Raw genomic sequence first — 23,051 nt, 5'->3', positions numbered from 1 at the left:
TGCCTCTGGGATACCTCACTCAAGATGATCTTTTCTAGTTCCCACCATTTGCCTGCAAATTTCATGATTTCCTTGTTTTTCATTGCTGAGTAGTATTCCATTGTTTAAATGTACCACAATTTCTGTATCCATTCCTCAGTTGAGGGACATTTGGGTTGTTTCCAGATCCTCGCTATTACGAATAAAGTTGCTATGAACATGGTTGAGGAAATGTCCTTGTATACTTGAACATCTTTTGATATATGCCTAGGAGAGGTGTAGCTCAATCTTGAGGTAGCACTATTCCTAATTGTCTGAGAAAGCACCAGATTGATTTCCAAAGTGGTTTTACAAGTTTACATTCCCACTGGCAATGGAGTTGAGTTCCCTTTTCTCCACATCCTCTTCAGCATGTTTTGTCACTTGAGTTTTTGATCTTAGCCATTCTGATGTGTGTAAGGTGAAATCTCAGGGTCGTTTTGATTTACACTTCCCTGATGACGAAGGATGTTGAGTATTTCTTTAAGTCTTTCTCTGCCATTCGATATTCCTCTATTGAGAATTCTGTTTAGCTCTGTACCCCATTTTTCAGTTGAATTACTTGATTTGTTGCTGTTTAACTTCTTAAGTTCTCTATGTATTTATTAGCCCTCTGTCAGATTTATTCTGATGACAGTGTCTTTTGCTTTACAGAAGCTTTTCAGTTTCATGAGGTCCCATTTATTGATTGTTGCTCTTAGAGCCTGTGCTGTTGGTGTTCTGTTCAGGGTGCTGTCTCCTGTGCCAGGGACTGCAAGGTCCTTTCCAACTTTTTCTTCTAATAGATTTAGGTTTTATGTTGAGGTCCAATCCACTTTAGTTTTCTGCAGGGTGATAAATATGGATCTATTTCCATTTTTCTACATGTAGACATCCAGTCAGACCAGCATCATTTGTTGAAGATGCTATCTTTTTTCCATTGTATGGTTTTTGCATCTTTGTCAAAACTCAAGTATCCATAGCTGTGTGAGTTTATTTCTGGGTCTTCTGTTTGATTCCATTGATCCATGATTCTCTTTCTAAGCTAGTACCATACAGTTTTTATTACTATTGCTCTGAAGTGTAGCTTGGGATCAGGGATAGAGATACCTTCAGACAATCTGTTGTTGTACAGGATTGTTTTAGCAATATTTCAGCCAGATTTGGAATTTTTATTTTAATTGAACTTTCCAAATAAGCTGTAAATCTCAGATTTCTTGTACTGAAAACCTAGAGATCCAGTTTAGTTTTCAGTAATATAAAATGTCACTGTATTTTCTTCTGTAAACGATAAGAAATTGTGCTTTTTCAACAAGAAAAATCTTTTTAATTTTTTACTTATTATTTATTACAATTATTCACTTCGTATTCTAGTTGTAGTCCCCTCCCTCATCTCCTCCCAGTCCTACCTTCCTTTCATCTTTTCCCCCTATTACCCTCCCCAAGTCCACTAGTGGGGGAGGTCCTCCTCCCCTTCCATCTGACCTTAGCCTATCAGGTCTCATCAGGGCTGGCTACCTTGTCTTCCTCTGTAGCCTAGTAAGGCTACTCCCCACTCAAGGGAAGGTGAACAAAAAGCCAGCCACTGAGTTCATGTCAGAGACAGTCCCTGTTCCCCTTTCTAGGGAACTTATTTGGAGACTGAGCTGCCATGGGCTACATCTGTGCAGAGGTTCTAGGTTATCTCCATGCATGGTTCTTGGTTGGAGTTACAGTCTCAGAAAAGGTCCCTGGGCCCAGATTTTTTGGTTCTGTTGCTCTCCTTATGGAGCTCCATTCCCCTCCAGGTCTTTCTATCTCCCCCTTCTTTCATAAGATTCCCTCCACTCTACCCAAAGTTTGGCTATGAGTCTCAGCATCTGCATTGATACCTTGCTGGGTAGTCTTTCAAATGCCTTCTATAGTAGGCTGCTGTCCTGTTCCCTGCTTTCTCCCTCTTCTGATGTTCTTCCCGTTTGCCTGCCTGAGTGAGCTATCTTTAACTCCCTTTATTATTGTTTGCTCTTCTCATACTATTTTCCTGGAATGCAGGTAGCTTCTTATCCTCTTGTGCAAACTGTTGTAAGCCTAGAGCAAATACTGTCTCTTCTGGGAAACTTTCCAACACATCCCATCTTTTTCAGCACTCTTCACTCAAAAACAGCCCTTGTTTGAATAAATTGTATTTCCCAATATGTTTTTAATTTCCTAGAATGAAAAAAACGATCACATTTTAATTTCTGAGTCGTCATCTACCTTGTTTGCCGTGTTTTTTTTCTTGTGTGGGTGCATGCATATTTGATTTTTTTTGTTTGTTTGTTTTGTTTGTTTTTTTTTCCTTATGCCAGTTTACATATCCGGGAACATGAGTGGACTTCCTGGTGAAGATCTAGATGAAACCTAGACACAGAACAGCAATAGGCCAGCCTGTGGATGACAGGACTTCCATTCTAAAATTTACGTGCTCCCAAACAATTTTGTGCTGGAGAGTTTCCATGTCAGCTAAAGTCATCTGTCAGATGCCAACCTCAATTGAGAAAATGCATTCATAACATCGGGCTTTGGCAGAAAGACACAGGGTACATACTCACGTTTAAGTGGATATAGACATATAATATGGGAAAAACATACTAAAATTTGTACACCCGAAGAAGCTAAGCAAGAAGGAGGACCGTGGGTAAGAGGACCAATCCTCATTTAGAAAGGCAAATGGGATGGACATCGGAATAGAGAGAAAATAGGGAACAGAACAAAAGCCTATCACAGAGGGCCTCTGAAAGACTGTACCCAACAGGGTATCAAAGCAGATGCTGAGACTCATAGCCAAACTTTGGGCAGAGTGCAGGGAATCTTATAAAAGAAGAGGGAGTAGGCCACAGAGGAGGACTTTGCAGCCAGCCCTGAAAATACCTGATAAAACAGGGTCAGATGAAAGGGGAGGAGGTCCTCCCCTATCAGGGGACTTGGAAAGGGGCAGGGAGGAGACCAGGAAGGGAGTGTGGGGTTGGGGAGGGAATGAGGGAGCGGGATACAGCTGGGACACAGAGTTAACAAAATGTAACTAAAAAGAAAAATAAAATAAAATAAAATAAAATAAAATAAAATAAAATAAAATAAAAAGAAGAGGGAGACAGAAAATCCTGGAGGAGACAGGAGCTCCACAAGGAGAGCAACAAATCTGGGCCCAGGGATCTTTTCTGAGAATGGTACTCCAACCAAGGATCGTTCATGGAGATAACCTAGAACCCTTTCACAGATATAGCCCATGGCAGCTCAGTGTCCAAGTGGGTGCCCTAGTAAGGGGAACAGGGGCTGTCTCAGACATGAACTCAGTGCTGGCTCTTTGATTCCCAATCCCCCCCTCCCAGAGAGGGGAGCAGCCTTATCAGGGACAGAGGAAGACAGTACAGCCAGTCCTGATGAGACCTGATAGGCTGTGGTCAGATAGAAGGGGAGGAGGACCTCCCCCTCAATGGTCTGGGAGAGGGGCAGGGGAGGAGGAATGGGAGTGGGCTACAGCTGGGATCCAAATGAGTACATAGTAATAAAAAAAATTAATTGCTGGGAAGATAAAGAAAATATGCAACTCAAGATACAACTCAGAAACATAGTATTAAAATATCTGGGGTTGACTTATTTTAATATTGTTCTACAGATGGGTTTTATCTATGAGGTATAGGCTTATTTTTTACATTTTCCAGTGTTTTCCAAAGTCAGTATTTACAAGATCTTTATAAGATAATGAATATACTCATTAAGTTCATTGATAAAACGATCAAGCTTTGTGATGTTTTTTTAATTTATTTTTTTATTCACTTTACATCCAGGTCATAGATCCCTCCCTCCTCTCCTCCCTTCCTGCATTCCCTCTTCCTCATTTCTCAGAATAAGGGAGCCCCCTACTCACCCATTCCTGGTCATCTAGGTGAAGCATTTTCTTAAGTAGTTTTGTGGGAGGGCTCAGCCCATTTTGAGCCCAAGGTGCTGTGTCTGGCCTTGTTGTCCTGGGTTCTATGGGAAAGCAGGCTGAGAAAGTCATGTTGAGCAAGCCAGCCAGAAGTACCCCTTCTGGCTCCAGTTTCCTATCCTGTTTTAGTTCTGTTATGAGTTCCTTTGATGATGAAGAGTGATGTGTACATCAAGGTGGATAAACCCTTTCTACTCCAACTTGCTCTTTGGTCATGGTATTTCATTGCAGCAATAGAAACCCTAACCAAGACAAATATGTGGTGAGTCTTTCCTTAATGACAGGTGACTTCAAAATAAATTAAACAAAAAAAAAAAAAAAAAAAAAAAAGAGCAGAATCAGCAATCATAAAGAAAACAAAGCCCGACATGGTGGTAGAAGCAGGTGGCTCTTTGTGAGTTTGAGGCAGCCTATTCTACAAACCAAGTCCAGCACAGTAGAGAAACCCTGTCTCAGGAAAGAAAGAAAAGAGAGAGAGAGAGAGAGAGAGAGAGAGAGAGAGAGGAAGAAAGAAAGAAAGAAAGAAAGAAAGAAAGAAAGAAAGAAAGAAAGAAAGAAAGAAAGAAAGAAAGAAAGAAAGAAAGAAAAGGAAGAAAGAAAAGGTGAAATTAAATGCAAAGTATTAACTGTTTGATGTGTAGTGTATACTTTACTACATAAGTACACTTCTTACCTAAGGAAGCATAAAAGGCCAGTGTTGTACAACAGCCATCATAGTTTTGACTGTTGCAAAACAAAATTTAAAAAGAAACCACATGTATTTAAAACATTAGTTAAATAGGATGTAACAGTATTCAAGCAACTCATTCAGGTAATTGTATTAAATTAATTAAAACTAATTTTACAGAAACTTTTCATTTTCTTGGCCTTTTCATTTTCCTCCCCATTGGAAGAATATGTTTCTAGGGCCCTCTTCACTTCTCCCTTCATATCTTCTTTATATCCTAATACCTTTTTTCTTATTTTTTATTAATTACAATTTATTGACTTTGTATCTCATCTGTAGGCCCCTCCCTCGGCCCTACCAACTCCACCCAGTCACCCTCTTCTCCCTTGCCCCTCCCCCAGTGCACTGATAGAGAAGGTTCTCCTCCCCTGCCCTCTGACCCTAGTCTATCAGGTCTCATCAGGAATGACTGTATTGTCTTCCTCTGTGGCCTGGTTAAGGCTGTTCCCCCTTCAGGGGGAGGTGAGCAAAGACCAGCCACTGATTTCTTGTCAGAGACAGTCCCTGTTTCTCTTACTATGTAACCCACTTGGACACTGAACTGCCGTGGGCTACATCTGTGCAGGGGTTCTAGGTTATCTCCATTCTTTTTTCATAAAGAAACAACTTAGCCTTTTTGACTAGGACAAAAGTCTTTAGTGGATTCTTTCGTATTTCCAGTTATCTCTTCACAGCAGGAATAGGAGCCTTCTTATTTCAATATCTGGCAGTGATATGAAGTAGATATTCAACAAATGTTTTGTTATATTAATTTATTTTACTCAATTTCTAGGTGGTAATTTTTCCTATCAGTACTCTTTTTTTTTTTAATAAGGATCTAACACTATAACTATTCCAATTGTTTTGATACTGCAATTGGAATGTAATAATGGTAGAGTATTGGCAATCATATTTAAAATATTTAGGAGATGGAAAGATGGCCCAGTGGTTAACAGCACATGCTACTCTTCCAGAGGTCCTATATTTAGTTCCCAACATCCATATCAGAGAATTCACAACCAGCTATATAAACTCAGCTCCAAAATCCAATAACGCCATCTATTCTGCAAAGGTACCTGCACTCATGTAATGTCTTATGCTTAAAAACACACAGATATACACATAATTTTTATTTGAATAGAAAATGAAATTTTAAATGTAAAATGCTATATCATACATAGATACTATATAATGATAGTAAGTACATATTATGTATTGACACATAATTAATAGAATATCTGAGTTGTATTATACTGCTGAATTCCGAATAATGCAACCTGTGAGCACTGTCTCACCATTCTGTCATATTTCATAAGCAGAAAGCCACAGTTCCAAAACAAGCATCATCTTACTCCCACGTATGCGAACATTAGACTGCTCAGTTCTAGTGCGCATCAGTCATCACTGCTTTCTATCACAGTACATTAGTTTGTATTTACTAAATTACTATGTGAATGAAATCCTAGGATAAACTTTCTTTGAAAAGGGATCTAGCTTTTTAGACTCAGCATAATTATGTATTGATAGTTAATTCTTTTCACTGAGTAGTAAAAATTTGCATCTGAGTAGAACACAAATGTTTATTACTTGATCTGTTGTTGACTATGTTAATGATGTTGTCAGATTCTGCATAAAGTCTTTGAATGGCTGTGTCTTGGACACATTGTTAAAAATAGAATGGCTGAGTCATATGACAGGTGTGAGTAGGTTTCAGTGAATATGAAACTCTTCCAAGAGATTATAGCACCTTGCATGGTGCTCAAGATTTTCACCATTCCCTTTAACACTTGGTTTGTCAGTTACTCAAATTTTAAACATTTTAATTTCTTTTTGTTGTTGTTTTCCTAAACTAACAATATTACACCTCTTTACATGAAATAATTCTTAAAACTTTTTAACATTTTGTGTGCTTAACATAAGTATTGATATCTTCAGCAATAGCATCTTATCATCAAAGTATGACAGTAACTAGTACCATTTACAATAGCCTGTAATGTTGTGGGGAGGTTCTGTGTAACCCCTGGCCAACAACTCAACAAGATCTAATGCATTTCTGGTACTTGGCGTTTTATTTGGTAGCATATGCTCTGGTTGTGGTATGGTCACTGTATTATATGGTAACTATATAAATTTCTTTTATTTATGAATATATCTTAGAAACTGTTTTTAAGCTGAGCAAGGTTACACATGCCTTTAATACCAGCTCTCCAGAGACAAGGCAGGCAGATCTCTGTGAGTTCTAGGCTAGCCTAGTCTACATAGTTCCAGGACAGCTCTATAGCTATACAGATGAGACCCTGTATCAAGAAAGAAAAGAAGATTGATGAACATTTTCACTCAGTTGCCCAGGCTGGCTTGGAACTCATAACAGTCCTCCTGCATCAGCTTCCTGATAGTGAGCCTGTACGCATAAGACACCATGCCAACATTATAACAGTCTTAAAATCATGTAGTGCTAGCTTTTCTGCCTTGGTGTCATTTTCTGAGTTTTGGCTATTCTAGACCCTCTGCATTTTTTTTTGTTTTGTTTTTGTTTTTTTGTTTGTTTGTTTTTTACAAATTTTGGAACCAACTTGTAAATTTCCAGGGGGAAAAAACGGAATTTCTATGGTTGTAGGAATTGTTTTAAGTCAGTGGGACAATTTGAGACTAATAAAAGCTACTTCCCCATTTAGATTTTTTGAACTCTTGGGAGTATTACATAGTTTTCATTATATGGATTTTACGTATGTGATAGTTACCTTTGTAGGTACTTATCATAATTTATGCCATTAGAATTTTTCAGTTTCTAAAATTTAATTCTTCACATCCAAATTCATCTATTAGTTGATTATTTTGGGTCTTGGTCAAGTTTTCTACGTTGAAGATCAAAAAGAGGCAGTTTGGCTCTTCCTTCCCGATCCTCATGCGTTTTTACTGCCTAGGGGCACTGGCTGGAGCCTTGCGATAATGCTGAGTAGAAAAGCATTGCAACACCAAGCAGAGTTTCCTGGCTTTTCTGTCTCAGGGTGGGCACATTCGGTGAGCCCCTATTGAAAGCTAGCACTGAACTGTACATTTCTGAGAGTTCATTTTCAGTATTGAAAAGGTATCCTTTCTCAGGTTTGCTGAAAGTGTCTTTGGGATGTTGGGTTACATATGTTTTCTTTTCTACATCAATTGACTTGATTATAGGGGTTGTTCTCTGCAGGTTTCGTAATAAGGTTACTTATTTTTATTGATTTTTAGAGCTTGAATCACACAATCTGGAAATAAATGTGACTTGATCACTATGTATTATTATTTTGTAGCGATTTCTTAATTTTGTTGATTTATGTGTTAGTGTGTACATAAGTGCATTCCATGAGGTGCATGTAGAGGTCAGAGAAAAACTTTCTAAAATTTGATCTCACTTTGCATCTGTTCATACAGGTTCTTTCTTACTAGTTTTTTGGGTTTTTTTCCATATTCCAGATTAGTCAACCCACAAGTTTCCAAGTTATTTTCTTGCACAACCTCCTGGCTCATTCTAGGAGTGCTGGAATTATAAATCACATTTGCCACTTTTTGTGGATTTAAGGAATTGGATTTAAATAGTTAGGCTTGTGAGGCAAGTGCTGACACCTCCTTGATTTTATAACTTGCATCCATTATGATTTTGTTTTTATTTTTGTCTGATTGTGAACAATATTAGAATGTTGTTGTTGTCTAGAATAATTGCCTCATGGGTGCAAGGACAATGCTCAGGACCTAGAATTTGTTGAGCAATTCATATAGAATTGGTTTTAGATAGTTTTTAGTATAATTTAGTAAAATTCCATCACAATGCATTTTTTATTGCAAGCTGAACTTATTTAATATAAATGGGGATTTTTTAAGATATCTATTCTTCAGTGGACTTAGTTCTATCTATCTATCTGTCAAAGAAGGACATTTTATTTATGTTTACATTTATAGGCAATAAGTTGTTCGTATATTTTCTTATTACCAGTTTCAAATCTGTAAAATGCATAGGCATGCATCTGGCCCCAGGCCTGACACTGATATGTGTCTTCTCTCTTTCTCTCCTGATGTCTTCTATGCTGCAGAAGCTAAAGGGTCCTGAGTTTCTCTCAGGTCTCAGTCCTGCTGATTTTTCTCTGCTGTGCCTATTTCCTATTTCAGTAACTTCACTTTAACTTTCATTGTTTTCTGTTATTTGGATTTAATCTTTTATTTAAGTAGCTGGAGGTCATTAAGTTGAGACAGTTTCTTCAGTTTTAGTACAGGCACCAATTTCATACATATGTTCACTACCTATGGTCTAGTGATAGCCCACAGAACCAGGTATGCTGTGCTGTTATTTTCATTCACGTCACAGTGATTCCTGCATGTTGGGGCATTTTCCAGAGATGTGTTTGTTACCAACGTCTCATTTAGTTTTCATTTGGTTATAATATAATAGAATCTGAAACTCATTTGTAGCAAATAATATGATCTGTCTCGGTAAATGTTTGAGAATAATGGTTTTACAATGTTGGATGGAGTCAATTTGGCAGAGTTCAATTCTATTGTATCCTCAATCATTTTTAGGTTTAAGATTTTATCAGAGCCGGATGTGGTGGTTGCACACCTTTGATCCCAGCATTCAGAGAGCCTGAGGCAGGCGGATCTCTGTGAGTTCAAGGCCAGCCTGGTCTACAAAGCCAGTCCAGGACAGGCAAGGCAACAAAGAGAAACCCTGTCTCAAAAGACCAAAAAAAGAAAAAAGAAAAAGAAAAGGAAGGATGGAAAGAAAAGGAAAAGGGACAGAAAGAAAAAACAATTTTATCAATTTATTGATTTTATATTTTATCAGTTTCTAAATATTAAGTCTTTGCCTACTATAGTTTTGATTTTTCAGTTTCTGTGCTTTACCGACCTTTTTATAAATTTAGAAACTGTTTAGATAAGAAGTTTCTCATATTTTTAGAGCATTTTATGTGGTTGGTTCTGTTATCTTCAGGAAATGCCCTTTTATTTTTTAGATGTTTTAAAACAAAATATTTTGATTATATTTTTACCTCCTCCAAGACCTTCCAGATCCTACCCACCTTCCTACCCACCTGATTTCACATTCTTTCTTCTGTCTCTCTTTCAAAAACAAAAAAAGAAAACCCAAGAAAACAAAAAATTTAAAAAGCATACAGAAACCATGGAATTCATTTTATGTTGGCCAACTACTGAACATGAGGCCTTCCCTGAAATTCAGTTGATAAACCCTGTGTCACTCAATTGGAGAAAACTGATTTTGTCTCTTGCTACAGCTCACAGTTACCATGAGCATCTTAGGAGTGATCTTTTCAACCTACTTCCCCTTCTCCATGCTGAGATTTTTTTTTTTTTCTGGCTTGGTTTTTTGCTTATATTATGCCTGATGGCACAGTCTCTTTGAGTTCATATGCACATCACCCTGTTGAATCTGGAAAGATGCTGTTTCTTTGTAGTCATCCACCCTCTGGCTCTTGATATCTTTCGGCTTCCTCTTCTTCATAGTTCCCTGACCCTTGAAGGGAGGGATTTAGACATCTTATTTAGAGATGAGTTCTCCAAGGACTCTGACTCTGTACATGTCCATGATTATTTAAGTTAATTTCCATCTACTACATGAAGATGTTTCTCAGATGACAGTTGGGTGATGCAGTGATCAATGGATGTGGAGGTATGTCTTTAGGAGTCTTTTTATTGTTGTGTTCATTTAGTAGAACAATGCTAGACTTTATCCTAGGGCCCATGACCTATCTACTCTTGTGTTCCTTCACTCATGAACAGTTGAAGATATGGGATCTATCTCGTAGATAAGGCCTTATATCCCAATAAGAACATAGTTGATTTCCACCATAATCGTTTAATGCCACTATTGCCCACATATATTTTGCAGGCAGGTTGCTGTTAAGGGTTCGTAGCTAAGTGACACTGGTTACTTTGCTCCTCTGAAAGCACATATAGTACCTTCCAGTACTGTGAACACTAGTCAGTAGGAGGTAAAGCTGCTAGTTGGATGACTTACATTGATAGCCTCTTTTTCGTATGTATGTGTGCACACAAATACATAAAAATATGATCTGCTTGGTCTGTTTTGTTGTTTGTGTATATATAATTTCAAGGCTGATTACTCTGCGTAGGACCACCAATAAAAGGGCTTGACCCTGGAAAAGGCCTATCCTTCTCCCAGGAGTCATTTGTTGCCTATGCTTCTTTTTGTCTAGGGGTGGGACCATATGAAAAATTCCTCTTCCATATTAATATGCCCATTGATATTACTGTTGTTCCAGTACTATTTATATAACCATTTCTAGAAAATAGTGTTTTACAGCAGAGTTTTTGGTATTCCTGTTCTTAAAATAGTTCCACCGCCTCTTTTACAATGTTCCAAGCCACAGATGCAGGAACTGTAGGGTAGATATCTCTGTTGGGGCCGTGTTCCCCATGATCTGTTGATCCCTGCATTGGGTCTGATTGTGTGTTTCTGGGATGGTCTCCATTGCTTTAAAGAGGGCTCTTGATAAGTATTGATAACTATTCTTATCTGTGGGTATAAGGATAAAATTTAGACTGTAGTAACAAATTGTGCTGGTCTAGCAAAGTGGTGGTATTAGATTGTTTTTTAAAGGTCATGAACTCACTAGTCCTAGAAAGCTAGATAGGTTTCCAGAACCAGGTATGCTTTCCCTGCTGTAGAGTAGGTCTTAAGTCCAAGTAGACTTAAGACGTCAGACCAACCAACTTAAGTTGTTGGTTGCCACCAACGTGTGAATGTTCTTTATTGCTCCTTTGTGCATATTTAACCATGCTGCTGATTGCCATGGTTCCTAGATATTACAGCAGGACAACACTGTTTAATTGCTTCTCTTCCTTGAGCTTGCATCCTATTTTCTTGAACCATGGAAGCTAAACTATAGAAAAGAAGCATTCAGGTCAGATCCAGCTCAAATCATCTGAGTCCTATGTCATAAATGTTCAGTATCTCTAGTAATAAGGGCTTAACCTTCAAAGTACTTTTAATTTGCATTCCACTGGTGGCTAAGGATGTTAAACAATTTTCAAGGTTTTTCTCAGCCATTTGTTTTTTCTTATCTGTTGAGAACTTTCTGTTTAGTTCTATACCTATTTTTTATTAAATTTGTATCTTATATATTAATTATGGTTTATTTACTGTGTATCCCAGCTGTAGCCCCCTCCCTCATTCCCTTCCAATCCCACCCTCTCTTCTCATCTCCTCCATGCCGCTCTCTAAGTCCACTGATAGGGGAGGTCCTCCACCCCTTTCATCTGACCCTAGCTTATCAGATCTCATCAGGTCTGGCTGCATTGTCCTCCTCTGTGGCCTGGCAAGGCTGCTCCCCCATCACGGGGAGGTGATCAAAGAGCCAGCCACTGAGTTCATGTCAGAGACAGTCCCTGACAGTCCCTGTTCCCCTTACTAGGGAACCCAATTGGAGACTGGGCTGCCATGGGCTATTGCCATCTGAGCAGGGGTTCTAGGTTATATCCATGCATGGTCCTTGGTTGGAGTATCAGTCTCAGAAAAGACCCTTTTGCCCAAATTTTTTTTTGTTCTGTTGCTCTCCTTGTAGAGCTCCTGTCCTCTCCAGGTCTTACTATCTCCCTCTTCTTTCATAAGATTCCCTGCACTCTGCCCAAAGCTTGGTTATAAGTCTCACCATCTGTTTTTATACACTGCTGGGTAGAGTCTTTCAAAGGGTCTTTGTGGTGGGCTCCTGTTTTCTCCTTCCAATGTCCATCCCGTTTGTAATGGGCTGTATTCTTGATGTTCAGTAATTTTAGTTCTGTATGTATTCTAGATATCATCCCACTGTCAAATGTATAATTGGTAAATATTTTTTTCCATTCTGCAGAATACCATTTTACTCAATGATGGTGTGTTTTGCAATACAGAAGCTTTGTGGTTTTGTGAGGTTCTTTTATTAATTGCTAGTCTAAATGTCTGCTCTATTATGATCCTGTTCAGAATGTCCTTTCACTTGCCAATGAGTTCAAACATATTCCCTACTTTCCCTTCTGTCAGATTCAAAATATCTGGATCTATTTTTATTCTTCTATATGCATCCATCTAGTTTGACAGGCACGATTTGTTGAAGATACTTGTTTTTTTGTTTTATTGGGTTTTTTTTTTCTGCAGCATATATTTTGGCTGGTTAAAAATCAGTGTTGGTACATCTGTTGAATTATGTCCAGGTTTTCAGTTTTATTCCATTGATCAGTGTGTCTGTTTTTATTCCAATGCCAAGCTGCTTTTATTACTATAGCTCTGAAATACTACCTGAAATCTGGAACGTTGATAAAAAGCAGGTATTTTATCATTCAGGATAATTTTGGTTAAAGTGAAATTTTTTATTGTTGTTTTCCATATAAAGTTTTATTTTTTAATTTCTGTGAAGAATTGTATTGAAATTTTGATTGGAATTGAATTGAGTCTATATATTGTTTTGTTGGGTGACCATTTTCACAATGTTAATTCTACTGATCCATGAAGATGGGAAATCTTTCTTTATATACTCTGGTGGTCTTCTTCAATTTCCTTCTTTGGTATGTTAAAGATTTTATTAAACAAATCTTTCATTTGTTTCCGCAAAGTTATTCTAAGATATTTTATAAGGCTACTGTGAAAGGTACTCCTTCCTTGATTTCATTCTCAGTATGTCTGCTGGTTTTTAATAGGGAGCTACTGCTTTGTTTTTTTTTTCAATGTTTTTATTTTCTTATTTTTATATTTTTGATATTATAATATAGTTATGTTATTTTCCTCCTTCCATTTTCTCCCTTAAAATCTTCCACGTCCCCCTTCTTGTTCTCTTTCAAGTCCATGAACTTATTTTTCATTTTTTAATGAAAATAGATTTTTTCCCCTCACATTACATATACTGATAATAAGATTTGCCCTTTCTACTCCTCCCAGATCCTCCTCACTTCCCCTCTTCTTGAATCCACTCCCTTTCTGTCTCTCATTAGAAAACAAAAGGCTTCTAAGGGAATGTAATACAATATAACATAATATGATTTAAAAAAAAAAAAAACATTGAAGGTGGACAAAACACTCAAACAGAAGGAAATGAGTCCAAGAAAAGCCACAAGAAATAGAGACCCCCTTTTTTGTACATTCAAAAACCACTAAACTGGAAGCCATACCATGATGCAAAGGCTCTGTAGTATTCATGATGCCTCAGTCTTGTGAGATCATATGTGCTTTGATCGTCTTGATTTAGAGGGCCACGTTCTCCTGGTGTCCTCCATCTCCTCTGGCTCTTACAGTCTCTCTACCTCCTTTTCCACAGGATTCCCTGAGTGGAGGGATTTTAAGGAGACATCCTAATTAAGGCTAAGTATTCCAAGGTCTTTCATTTTCTACATATTGTCTACCTTTGGATCTCTGTTTTTGTTCCCATATGTAGCAGGAGGAAGCTTCTCTGATGATGGAAAAACAAAACAGTGATCTATGAGTAGAGCAGAATATCATTAGGAGTTATTGCTACTTTATTATTTTAAGAGCAGTAGTATTTGGTTTTACCCTGAGTTCAATGGACTATCTATCTAGTGTCAGATCCTTGATCACCAAAACAGTGTCGGGTGAGGGTTCCATCCCATGGAGTGGCCTTAAGTCAGATCAGATATTGGTTGGTTACTCCCACAAGCTATGGGCCACCATTGCTGTAGCACATCTTGCACACAGGACGGCACTGCAGATCACGGGATTGGTGGCTGGCTTGGGGTTTATGTCTCTCTTTTGGTACCGTGCAGGCTACCTTCCTATACCAAAGAAGCTAAAATGTAGAGATGAAGGCTCTCTACAGGCACAAGCTCTACTTATTCATGTTCAGTGAGCTGTGTGGGTGTTGTCATCAGCAATAAGGCCTCCCTCTAATTTTGTATATGGCAACCTATAACCTTGGCAACAGCTGGGTTGTTTGGGGATTCCCATGAAACCCCTTTGACCAATAACACAATTAGATGTAACTCAGTCTTGGGACTGGAAGCCTCAGTTGGTGACAAGAGATGACCATTTGGAAGTCTGCCTCCTCATTATTTGACAATTCATGTAGATCATCTTCTCATATGTATTTATTTTAGAAAGTGCTACTGTATTAGGTTTTAGTACTACCTCTTATATAGCCCTTAATTTTAGCAGTCTCTCCCCATATTCTCATACTCTTCCCTCCCACTACCCACTTTATACTCTTATTCTAGTTCTGTCCACATACATCTAGAACTATCTGTTCTATTTCCCTTCTCTAATGAAATCTGTCATCTGCCTCTCTCCCCAGGCCCTTAGACTATACCTAATCTCTGTGGTTCCATGTATTACAGCTTGGTCATCATTGACTTAATAACTAATATACACATACCTATGTAAGCAAGTACATACCAGATTTGTCTTTGTGGATCCAGGATACCTCACTCAATTTTTATTTAGTTCCATCCGTTTACATATGGATTTCATGATTTAATTTTTTTAATGGCTAAGTAATACTCCACTGTATAAATACACTACATTTTCTTTATCTGTTCTTCGGCTGGTTACATCTGGGTTGTTTCCAGTGTCTGACTATTATGAACAGAGCTTCAGTGAACAGGTTTGAGCAAGTTCTCTGTGGTAGGATAAAGTGTTTGGGATGTATATGCCCAAGAGGAATATAGCTGGATCCTGAGGTAGATCAGTTCCCATCTTCGTAAGGAACCATTACACTGATTGCTGCAGTAACTGTACAAGTTTGCATTCCCCCCAGCAATGGGTGACTGCCTCTGAACTTCACATACTTGCCAGCATGAGCTGTATTATGGTACTTAGCCATTCTCACAGGTGAAAGATGAAATCTCAAAATAGTTTTGATTTGCATTTCCCTAGTGGCCAAGGATGTTTAACATTTAAGTGTTTCTCAGTCATTTGAGTTTCTTCTATTGGGAATTCTCTATCTAGATCTGTTCTGAATTTTATAATTAGGTTATTGGTTTTCCTTATATTTAATTTTTTGAGTTCTTTACGTATTTTAGGTATTAGCCATCTATTAAATGTGTAGGTAATCTTTAAAATTCTTTTTCCATCCTATAGGCTGTCACTGTGTCCAAATAACAGTGTCCTTTCCTATACAGATGCTTTTCAATTTCATGGGGTCCTATTTATTAATTGTTGATCTTAGTGCCTGCCTGTACTAACAGTGTTTGTTCAGAATGTCTTCTTCTTTGCCAGTGTGTTCAAAGCTATTCCCCCACTTTCTCTTCCATCAGGTTCAGGGTACTTGGTTTTAGGTTAAGGTCTTTGATCCATTTGGAGTTTAGTTTCTGCAGTGGCAAGTTTGGATCTGGTTGGATTCATCTGCATGCACACATCCAATTCTAACAGCACCATTTGTTTAAGATGCTGTCCTTTTTTCCCCAGTGTGTATTTCTGCCCTCTTTATTAAAAAATAGGTATCTATAGGTGTGTGAATTTATGTGTGGTGTTCAGTTCCATTGATCAACATGTTTATTTGGGGGCCGTGATGTTTGTATTACTGTATGTTGGTACCAGGGCAATAATGGCTTTGTTAAAAGAATATGAAAATGTTCCTTCAGTTTCTGTTTTCACTATCTGTGTCCAGACCCATAGTCCCCCTCAAACAGGGCCCCAAGTTCTATTTAAGAAACCTCTTGAGTTCACCCTCTTCCTAGCCACCACCCACACTACCCATTGCACTGATGAAGGGCTTCCTGGAATCTGAACTCTGAAACACTTGAGTGGCTCCATTACTGAAAACCAAGCATCATCTTCTGCTCCGCGACCTGTTATGGTGTAGCAGCAGCCACAGTACAAGGTGCCTACCAACTGAGACAAGATAGATATCCGCACCAAAAAAAAAACAGCCAAGATATTATGCCTCTTCCAGAAATTAGCGCCCCTATTGTAATAGACCCTGAAAAAAGCAGTTTAGCTGAAGCACAAGACAAGGACTTCAAAATAGATTTTATGAATATGCTCAAACACCTTAAAGGGGACGTTAATAAATAACTCAAGGCAGCAAAAACACAGATAAATGAAACAATTAAAACAATTCAAGATGTCAAGGGAAAATTTAGTAAAGAAATAGAATAACTAAAGAAAAGTAAAACTGAAAATGAAAAGTTTAGCAAGTCAAACAAAAAGCTCAGCGATAAGCCCCACCAACAAACTGAAAGACATAGAAGAGAGAATTTCAATTCTTGACAAGGTAAAAGAAATGGATGGCTCAGCCAAAGAAACTGTTAAATCTAAAAGAAAACGGGACACTATGAAAAGGTCAAACCTACAAATTATGGAATACAGGAAGGAGAAGCTCAGGTCAAAGACATGAAAAAATATATTTAGCACCTCAAATATGTATTATAAATCTTAACCATTACTGCTGAAACAGGAAAAATACAACATATAACCAACAAATCAACCTAGAAGATAAATAATCTAAGTAATGTGACTTGCCCCCCCAAAAGAATCAAAGAATAAATGAGGCATATAAAGTATGCTTTCATAGTAGAAAAGTATAGATTTCTAGAAAACAGCTAAGATTATACATTTAAACCTAAAGCATATCACCTATCATGTTAAGTATAAATGGCTTAAACAACCATAGTCCAAGTCAAGGATTACCTGCATAATAAACCTGACTCCTGTTAGTTCCTTATCAGCTTCCATGATATATATAGACCCTGTTTTCCTGCTTTATTTTGTGTGGATAGTAATCATTAATTATGCAAATTATACCTTCAAGAATTTTTGTAAACCTGTAATTCCTTGGAGCTTTTTTCTGGAATTCAGTTTATTTATTTGGAAGCATGTGATCCCTTTAGATGTTGCTTTTATGATTTTTTTAAGCAGATCTAGAGTAACATTCACTGTACAGCCTTCAGACAAGACAGTCTCCACGCTGTACTCTATGATTTTTTTACTGCTCTATGTGATAGGAATCAGAATGAGTCTAAGCACTGTTTTAGTACTAGACACAGGGCCTTGTAAAGTCTTACTGTGTTTTGAATGACTTTATTTTTTCACCCAACTTTAGGCAATTTCCTAACATGCATACTCTAGACCAGTGGTTCTCAGCCCTCCTAATGCTGTGACCCTTTAATATAGTCCCTCATATTACGGTGACCCCCAACAATAAAATTATTTTTGTTACTTCATTACTTCATTACTGTGATTCTGCTGTTGTTATGAATCATAATGTAGATCTCTGTGTTTTTTCAGTGCCCTTAGGTGACCCCTCTGAAAGGGTCATTTGATCCCCAAAGGAGTAGCATCCACAGGTTGAGAACCGCTGGCCAAGACAGTATTCTGATGAAGACTCAAAGAGGAATTCCTGCAGATATCTAGAGCACGTGTGCACAAGTTCTCTAAGCCTTCCACCTTTGATTTGTCACCATCTTCTATAGTGTGGATACATAAACTTTAGCCACCTTCATATCTAAGGATTTACAAGTCCGTCACAATTCAAGAGTCTTCAAAGGCACTTCAATTGTGCCTTTCTGCACTACATCCTAGAAAGTCTCCATACTGTAAGCTAGGCAGTACTACAGCCCACCTAGTTTGTTTTCTAAATCTCAAGTGTTCCATTGTCTTATGATCAGTACCTTAAGAGTCACGACTTCATATGCTTTGTCCCTTCTCTGTTAACCAAATGCTATCAGACCATTTATAACATTGACCCATCACCAATGCTACAGAGGATGTTGAACTTTCTTATCGCCAGCGGTAGGCTGAATCTCAACTACATATTTGGGAAAATAAGATTTCTCTTTTACAAAAATATATTCTAAGTAGATAAATCTGTTTTTAATGAAACAGCCTATTTCCATTTAAACTTTGGTCTCTGTTGTGTCAGTCAAACACCTATTGAAGTCTCTTAAAAAATAATCACCAATAGCTTAGCGTTTAGAACACAGGGATTTGATGGTGATGAGTTTTTACTTGATAGTCCTGTTTACTTGATGGCTCTTTGCACACCTCACTAGTCCCACTCCTGACCCTTTTTCCAACACTGCTTTGTTTTTTCCATTCTTCACAGACCATAAGCCTCACTTTCTTGGTTCTCCAGATAGGAAGTATCTTTAGTACTCTGTTCTTAGCATATCATAACATTCATTATACTTTATGGAATTGATTGTTTTCCCTAGTGAGAACATGCAGTTGGATCACTGCTGTGGCCCCAGTCCCATAAAAGCATGTAATGCATAATAGGTCCTCTATTCTTTTGTTAATCTTTTAAAAACAAAGGAGTACTCGTGGATTTCAAATATATTGCACATTATTATCTTTTAGTAGTTATTACATAGTATTAAATAAAACAAAACTTGGAAGGATATGGTTATTTATGATTTTTTAATAATTAATTTTATTTTATGTGCATTCATGCGAAGGTGTCAGATCCCTGGAAATTGGTGTTACAGACAGTTGTAAGCTGCCATGTAGGTGCTTGGAATTTAACCTGGGTCTTTTGGAAGAGCAAACGGAGCTCTTAACCACTGAGCCATCTCTTCAGCCTATTTATGATTTTTATAAACCATGTTTTAAACGTGATCAAGGAAAGTATTAATCACAGCTAGGGGTATAGCTCAGAGGTACAGAGCTTTTCTGGCATGCCCTGGGTTTAATTCTCAGACCAAAAAGTAATATCAGTGAGAAGTATTAAATATTATTATGCTTTTGATCATTAAGTTGAACTTTGTCTTTTTTTTACAGGATGCGGAAGAATACACAGACTTGCCAGTAAGACACAATGAGGACCATACGAATAACGAACTGGCCAAATGTCTTCCCATTGAATTAAATCCTCATTCATTTGACAGCCCTCACACCAAAGCGCATCTCCTGCTTCAGGCACATCTCAGCAGAGCCATGCTGCCCTGCCCAGATTATGACACTGATACCAAAACAGTCTTAGACCAAGCCCTCAGAGTATGTCAGGTATGACAGTCTTTCTGATGTCTGTGTTTTAGGGTTATTCTAGCTTTGTTGAGAGACCACCTGGTGAATCAAATCAATACTTTTCTCTTTTCTATTGTTATTATCGTCATCATTATTATTTATAATTTATTCACTTTATATACCAGTTGTAAACCTCCTCTCATCTCCTCCTGGCCCCACCCTTACTCCCTCTTCCTGCCCTATCTCTTTTCTCTAGTCCACTGATAGGGCAGGTCCTCTTCCCCTTACTGTCTGACCCTAACCTATCAGATCCAATCAAAACTGCCTGGATCTTCTTCCTCTGTGGGCTAGCTAGATCACCCTACCAGAGTGAAGTGATCAAGGAGCAGGCAACCAACCAAGTTCATGTCAGAGACTGTCTCTTCTCCCCTTACTAGGGAAACCCACATGGAGAATGAGCTAGCTATGGGCTACATGTGAGCAGGGGGTCTAGGTCCTTTCTGTGCATGGTCCTTGGTTGATGCATCAGTCTCTGCTGGCCCCCCTGGGCCCAGATCTATTTTTTTGGTCTCCTTGTATGGCTCCTGTCCCTTCTGGGTCCTTTTGTATCCCCTTTCTTCCATAAGATTCCCTGCGCTCTGTCCAAAGTTCGGCCATGAGTCTCAGCATCTGCTTTGATCCTTGGCTGGGTGGAGTCTTTTAAGGAATAGCAAATATAAATACATTATAAAGCCAATTGCAGCCAGGTATAGTGGTGAGTACCTTTAATCCCAGTATTTGGGAGGCAGAGGCAGGCGGATCTCTATGAGGACAGCCTGGTCTTCAAAGCAAGTTCCAGGACAGCCACGGATTTTATACAGAGAAGGTATGTCTCAAAAACAAATCAAAACAAAACAACAACAAAGCCAGTTTTAGTCACATTCTTTAAATTTTTTTATTTATTATTTATTTTAATTTATTCACTTTTTATCCCCGCTAAGGGCCCCTCCCTCATCTCCTCCCAACCCCTCCCTCCCTCTTCTCCTCCTATGTCCTTTTCCTAGTCCAATGATAGGGGAGGTCCTCCTCTATCTGACCCTAGCTTATCAGGTCTCATCTGACTAGCTGCATTGTTTTCCTCTGTGGCCTGGCAAGGCTCTACCCTCCGGGGGAGGTGATCAGAGAGCCTACCTCTGAGTTCATACCAGAGACAACCCCCGCTCCCCTTACAAGGCTACCAATTTGAAGACCGAGTGTCTATGGGCTACATTTGAGCAGGGGTTTTAGGTCCTCACCTTGGTTGGGGTATCAGTCTCTTCAGGGATCCCAGGGCCCAGGGTTTTTTTTTTTTTTTTTTGGGGGGGGGTTGTTTGTTTTATTTTGTTTTGTTTTGTTTTGGGGGCGGGTCTTTTGGTCTCCTTTTAAAGCTCCTGTTCACTCCAGGAACTTTTCTATCGCCCTCATCTTTCATAAGATTCCATGCACTCTGCCCAAAGTTTGGCTGTGAGTCTCAGCCTCTGCTACAATACCTTGATCAGTGGAGTCTTTCAGGGGCCCTCTCTGGTAGACTCCTGTCCTGTTCCCTGTTTTCTCCTGCTTCTGATGTCTGTCTCATTTGCCCTTCTTAATGAGGATTGAGCATTTTCCTTTGGGTCTTTCTTGTTGTTTAGCTTCTTTGAGACTATAGATTTGAGTATGTTTATTCTATATTATATGTCTAATGTCCACTTAAAAGTGAGTATATACCAAATGTGTGTTTCTGCTTCTGGGATACCTCACTCAGGATGATCTTTCCTAGTTCCCACCATTTGCCTGCAAATTTCTTGATTTCCTTGTTTTTAATAGCTGAGTAGTATTCCATTGTGTAAATGTACCACACTTTCTGTATCCATTCCTCCACTGACGAACATCTAGGTTGTTTCTAGCTTCTGGCTATTACGAATAGACCTGCTACGAAAATGGTTGAGCAAATGTCCTTATTGAATCATGGGGCATCTTTTGGGTATATGCCCAGGAGTGCTATAGCTGAGTCTTGAGGTAGTGCTATTTCCAATAGTCTCAGTAAGCGCCAGATTAATTTCCAAAGTGGTTGTACAAGTTTGTACTTCCACCAGCAATGGAGGAGGGTTTCCCTTTCTCCATATCCATTCCAGCATGTGTTGTCACTTGAGTTTTTTATCTTAGCCATTCTGATGGGTATAAGGTGAAATCTCACTTTTAGTCATATTTAACCAGAATGTTTTGAAGGAGAAGTATGTACAGGAACATTTGTATGCATTGAGCATAGAGTAGTAAACAGAAGAATCCATACTTTTATGACTCAAGCTGGGAAAGGCTAACAGTTAGAAATGGAAGTCAAGGCCTATGTCGTAGCACACATCATCTCTATCCCAGCGCTTAGGTAGCTGAGAGTGAGTTTGAGGCCAGCCTGAGCTATATACAAAGTGAAAGTCTACCTTGGCTGCTCAGTGAAACCCTGTTTCTAAAATCTATAATAGAGGGGGGAAGGTGTAGTCATAGATCTTTGGGTGATGAGCAGAGTATGTTCTGGACACAAAGTAGTTACTGAAGCTCTCCTGTAGGAAGCCACTTGATCTACTCAAAGAAAATCAAATTGGCTATTTGAAAAACAATGAAAAGAGGTGGTTACAAATAGCACAAAAAGAGGTAGATGTGGAAATTGTGCAGAAAACTTAGGTTATTCTGGATAGGGAGTTGCTGAGCTTGGTTGGGTTTTAGACTTGACTCTAAAGAAGTAAAGCATTGGAGCATTGTTTCATTGGTGATGTTAGTAATGCCTATCAGTATTCTCAAAAATGTAATCCTTCACTTTAAGATAACAGTAATAATCTCCTATATTAACATAATTTATATAAAAAGCAAATACTTTCTAATTCTACAAATATTAGTGAAAACTAGAGCCATGCTTTACATTTTGCAAAATGCTTTGATATCCAAAGTAATAAATGTCACCTAAACCCATTACCTTTTTTTGCAATCAAGAAATCATATCCAAAAATCTTCTAGGTCTATGTGATCTGGCTAGAATACAGACACACCTTTAATCCAGGAGACAGAGGCAAGCATATCTGAGTTCAAGGCCAGCCTGGTATAGAGCAAGTTTCAGGTAAAGAAACTTGCAAGGCAAGGTGATACATGTCTTTAATCCCAAGCAATGAAAGTAGTTTGTAAAAGGAAGCACCTTTTGAAAGTGATCTCTAATTGAATGGCAGAAAAGTTGATAAATCAGAAAAAAAAATTTTACAGAATAGGATATGCCCAACTCTCAGGAGAAGAGAAAGGGAAGGAAGGGAAGCTCTTTAAGGGGTAATGAAGAGAGGAGACAGTTTTCCCAGGACAGATATATAAAGACAGGTTGAAAAGAGATTGTGCCAGAGAATGAGAAGGAGCCAGAAGATTAGAAAAGATTGCTTGAGTTAGTTTGAGGCCAAACAAAACAATTCAGAGGTCAAGACAAAAGTCAGATTGACTAAGTTAACTGGAAGAAGAGTTTGAGCCAGAACAGCTGAGTT

General features: G+C 38.4%; 1 protein-coding gene across 1 annotated transcript in view; it reads left to right on the top strand.

Moving 5' to 3' along the window:
- Window positions 1-23,051, top strand: part of Ascc3 (activating signal cointegrator 1 complex subunit 3) — a 312,705-nt gene that overhangs the window by 257,910 nt on the left and 31,744 nt on the right. The window contains exon 37 of the mRNA XM_055616194.1: window positions 19,354-19,578. Coding sequence (XP_055472169.1) covers window positions 19,354-19,578 — 225 coding nt within the window. The remainder of the gene's footprint in view (window positions 1-19,353; window positions 19,579-23,051) is intronic.

This window comes from Psammomys obesus, unplaced genomic scaffold, assembly GCF_907164565.1.
Source record: "Psammomys obesus unplaced genomic scaffold, mPsaObe1.curated_primary_1811, whole genome shotgun sequence".
Lineage (NCBI taxonomy): Eukaryota > Metazoa > Chordata > Mammalia > Rodentia > Muridae > Psammomys > Psammomys obesus.
The sequence above is the reverse complement of the archived record's forward strand: the minus strand, read 5'-3'. Positions and strand labels throughout refer to the sequence as shown.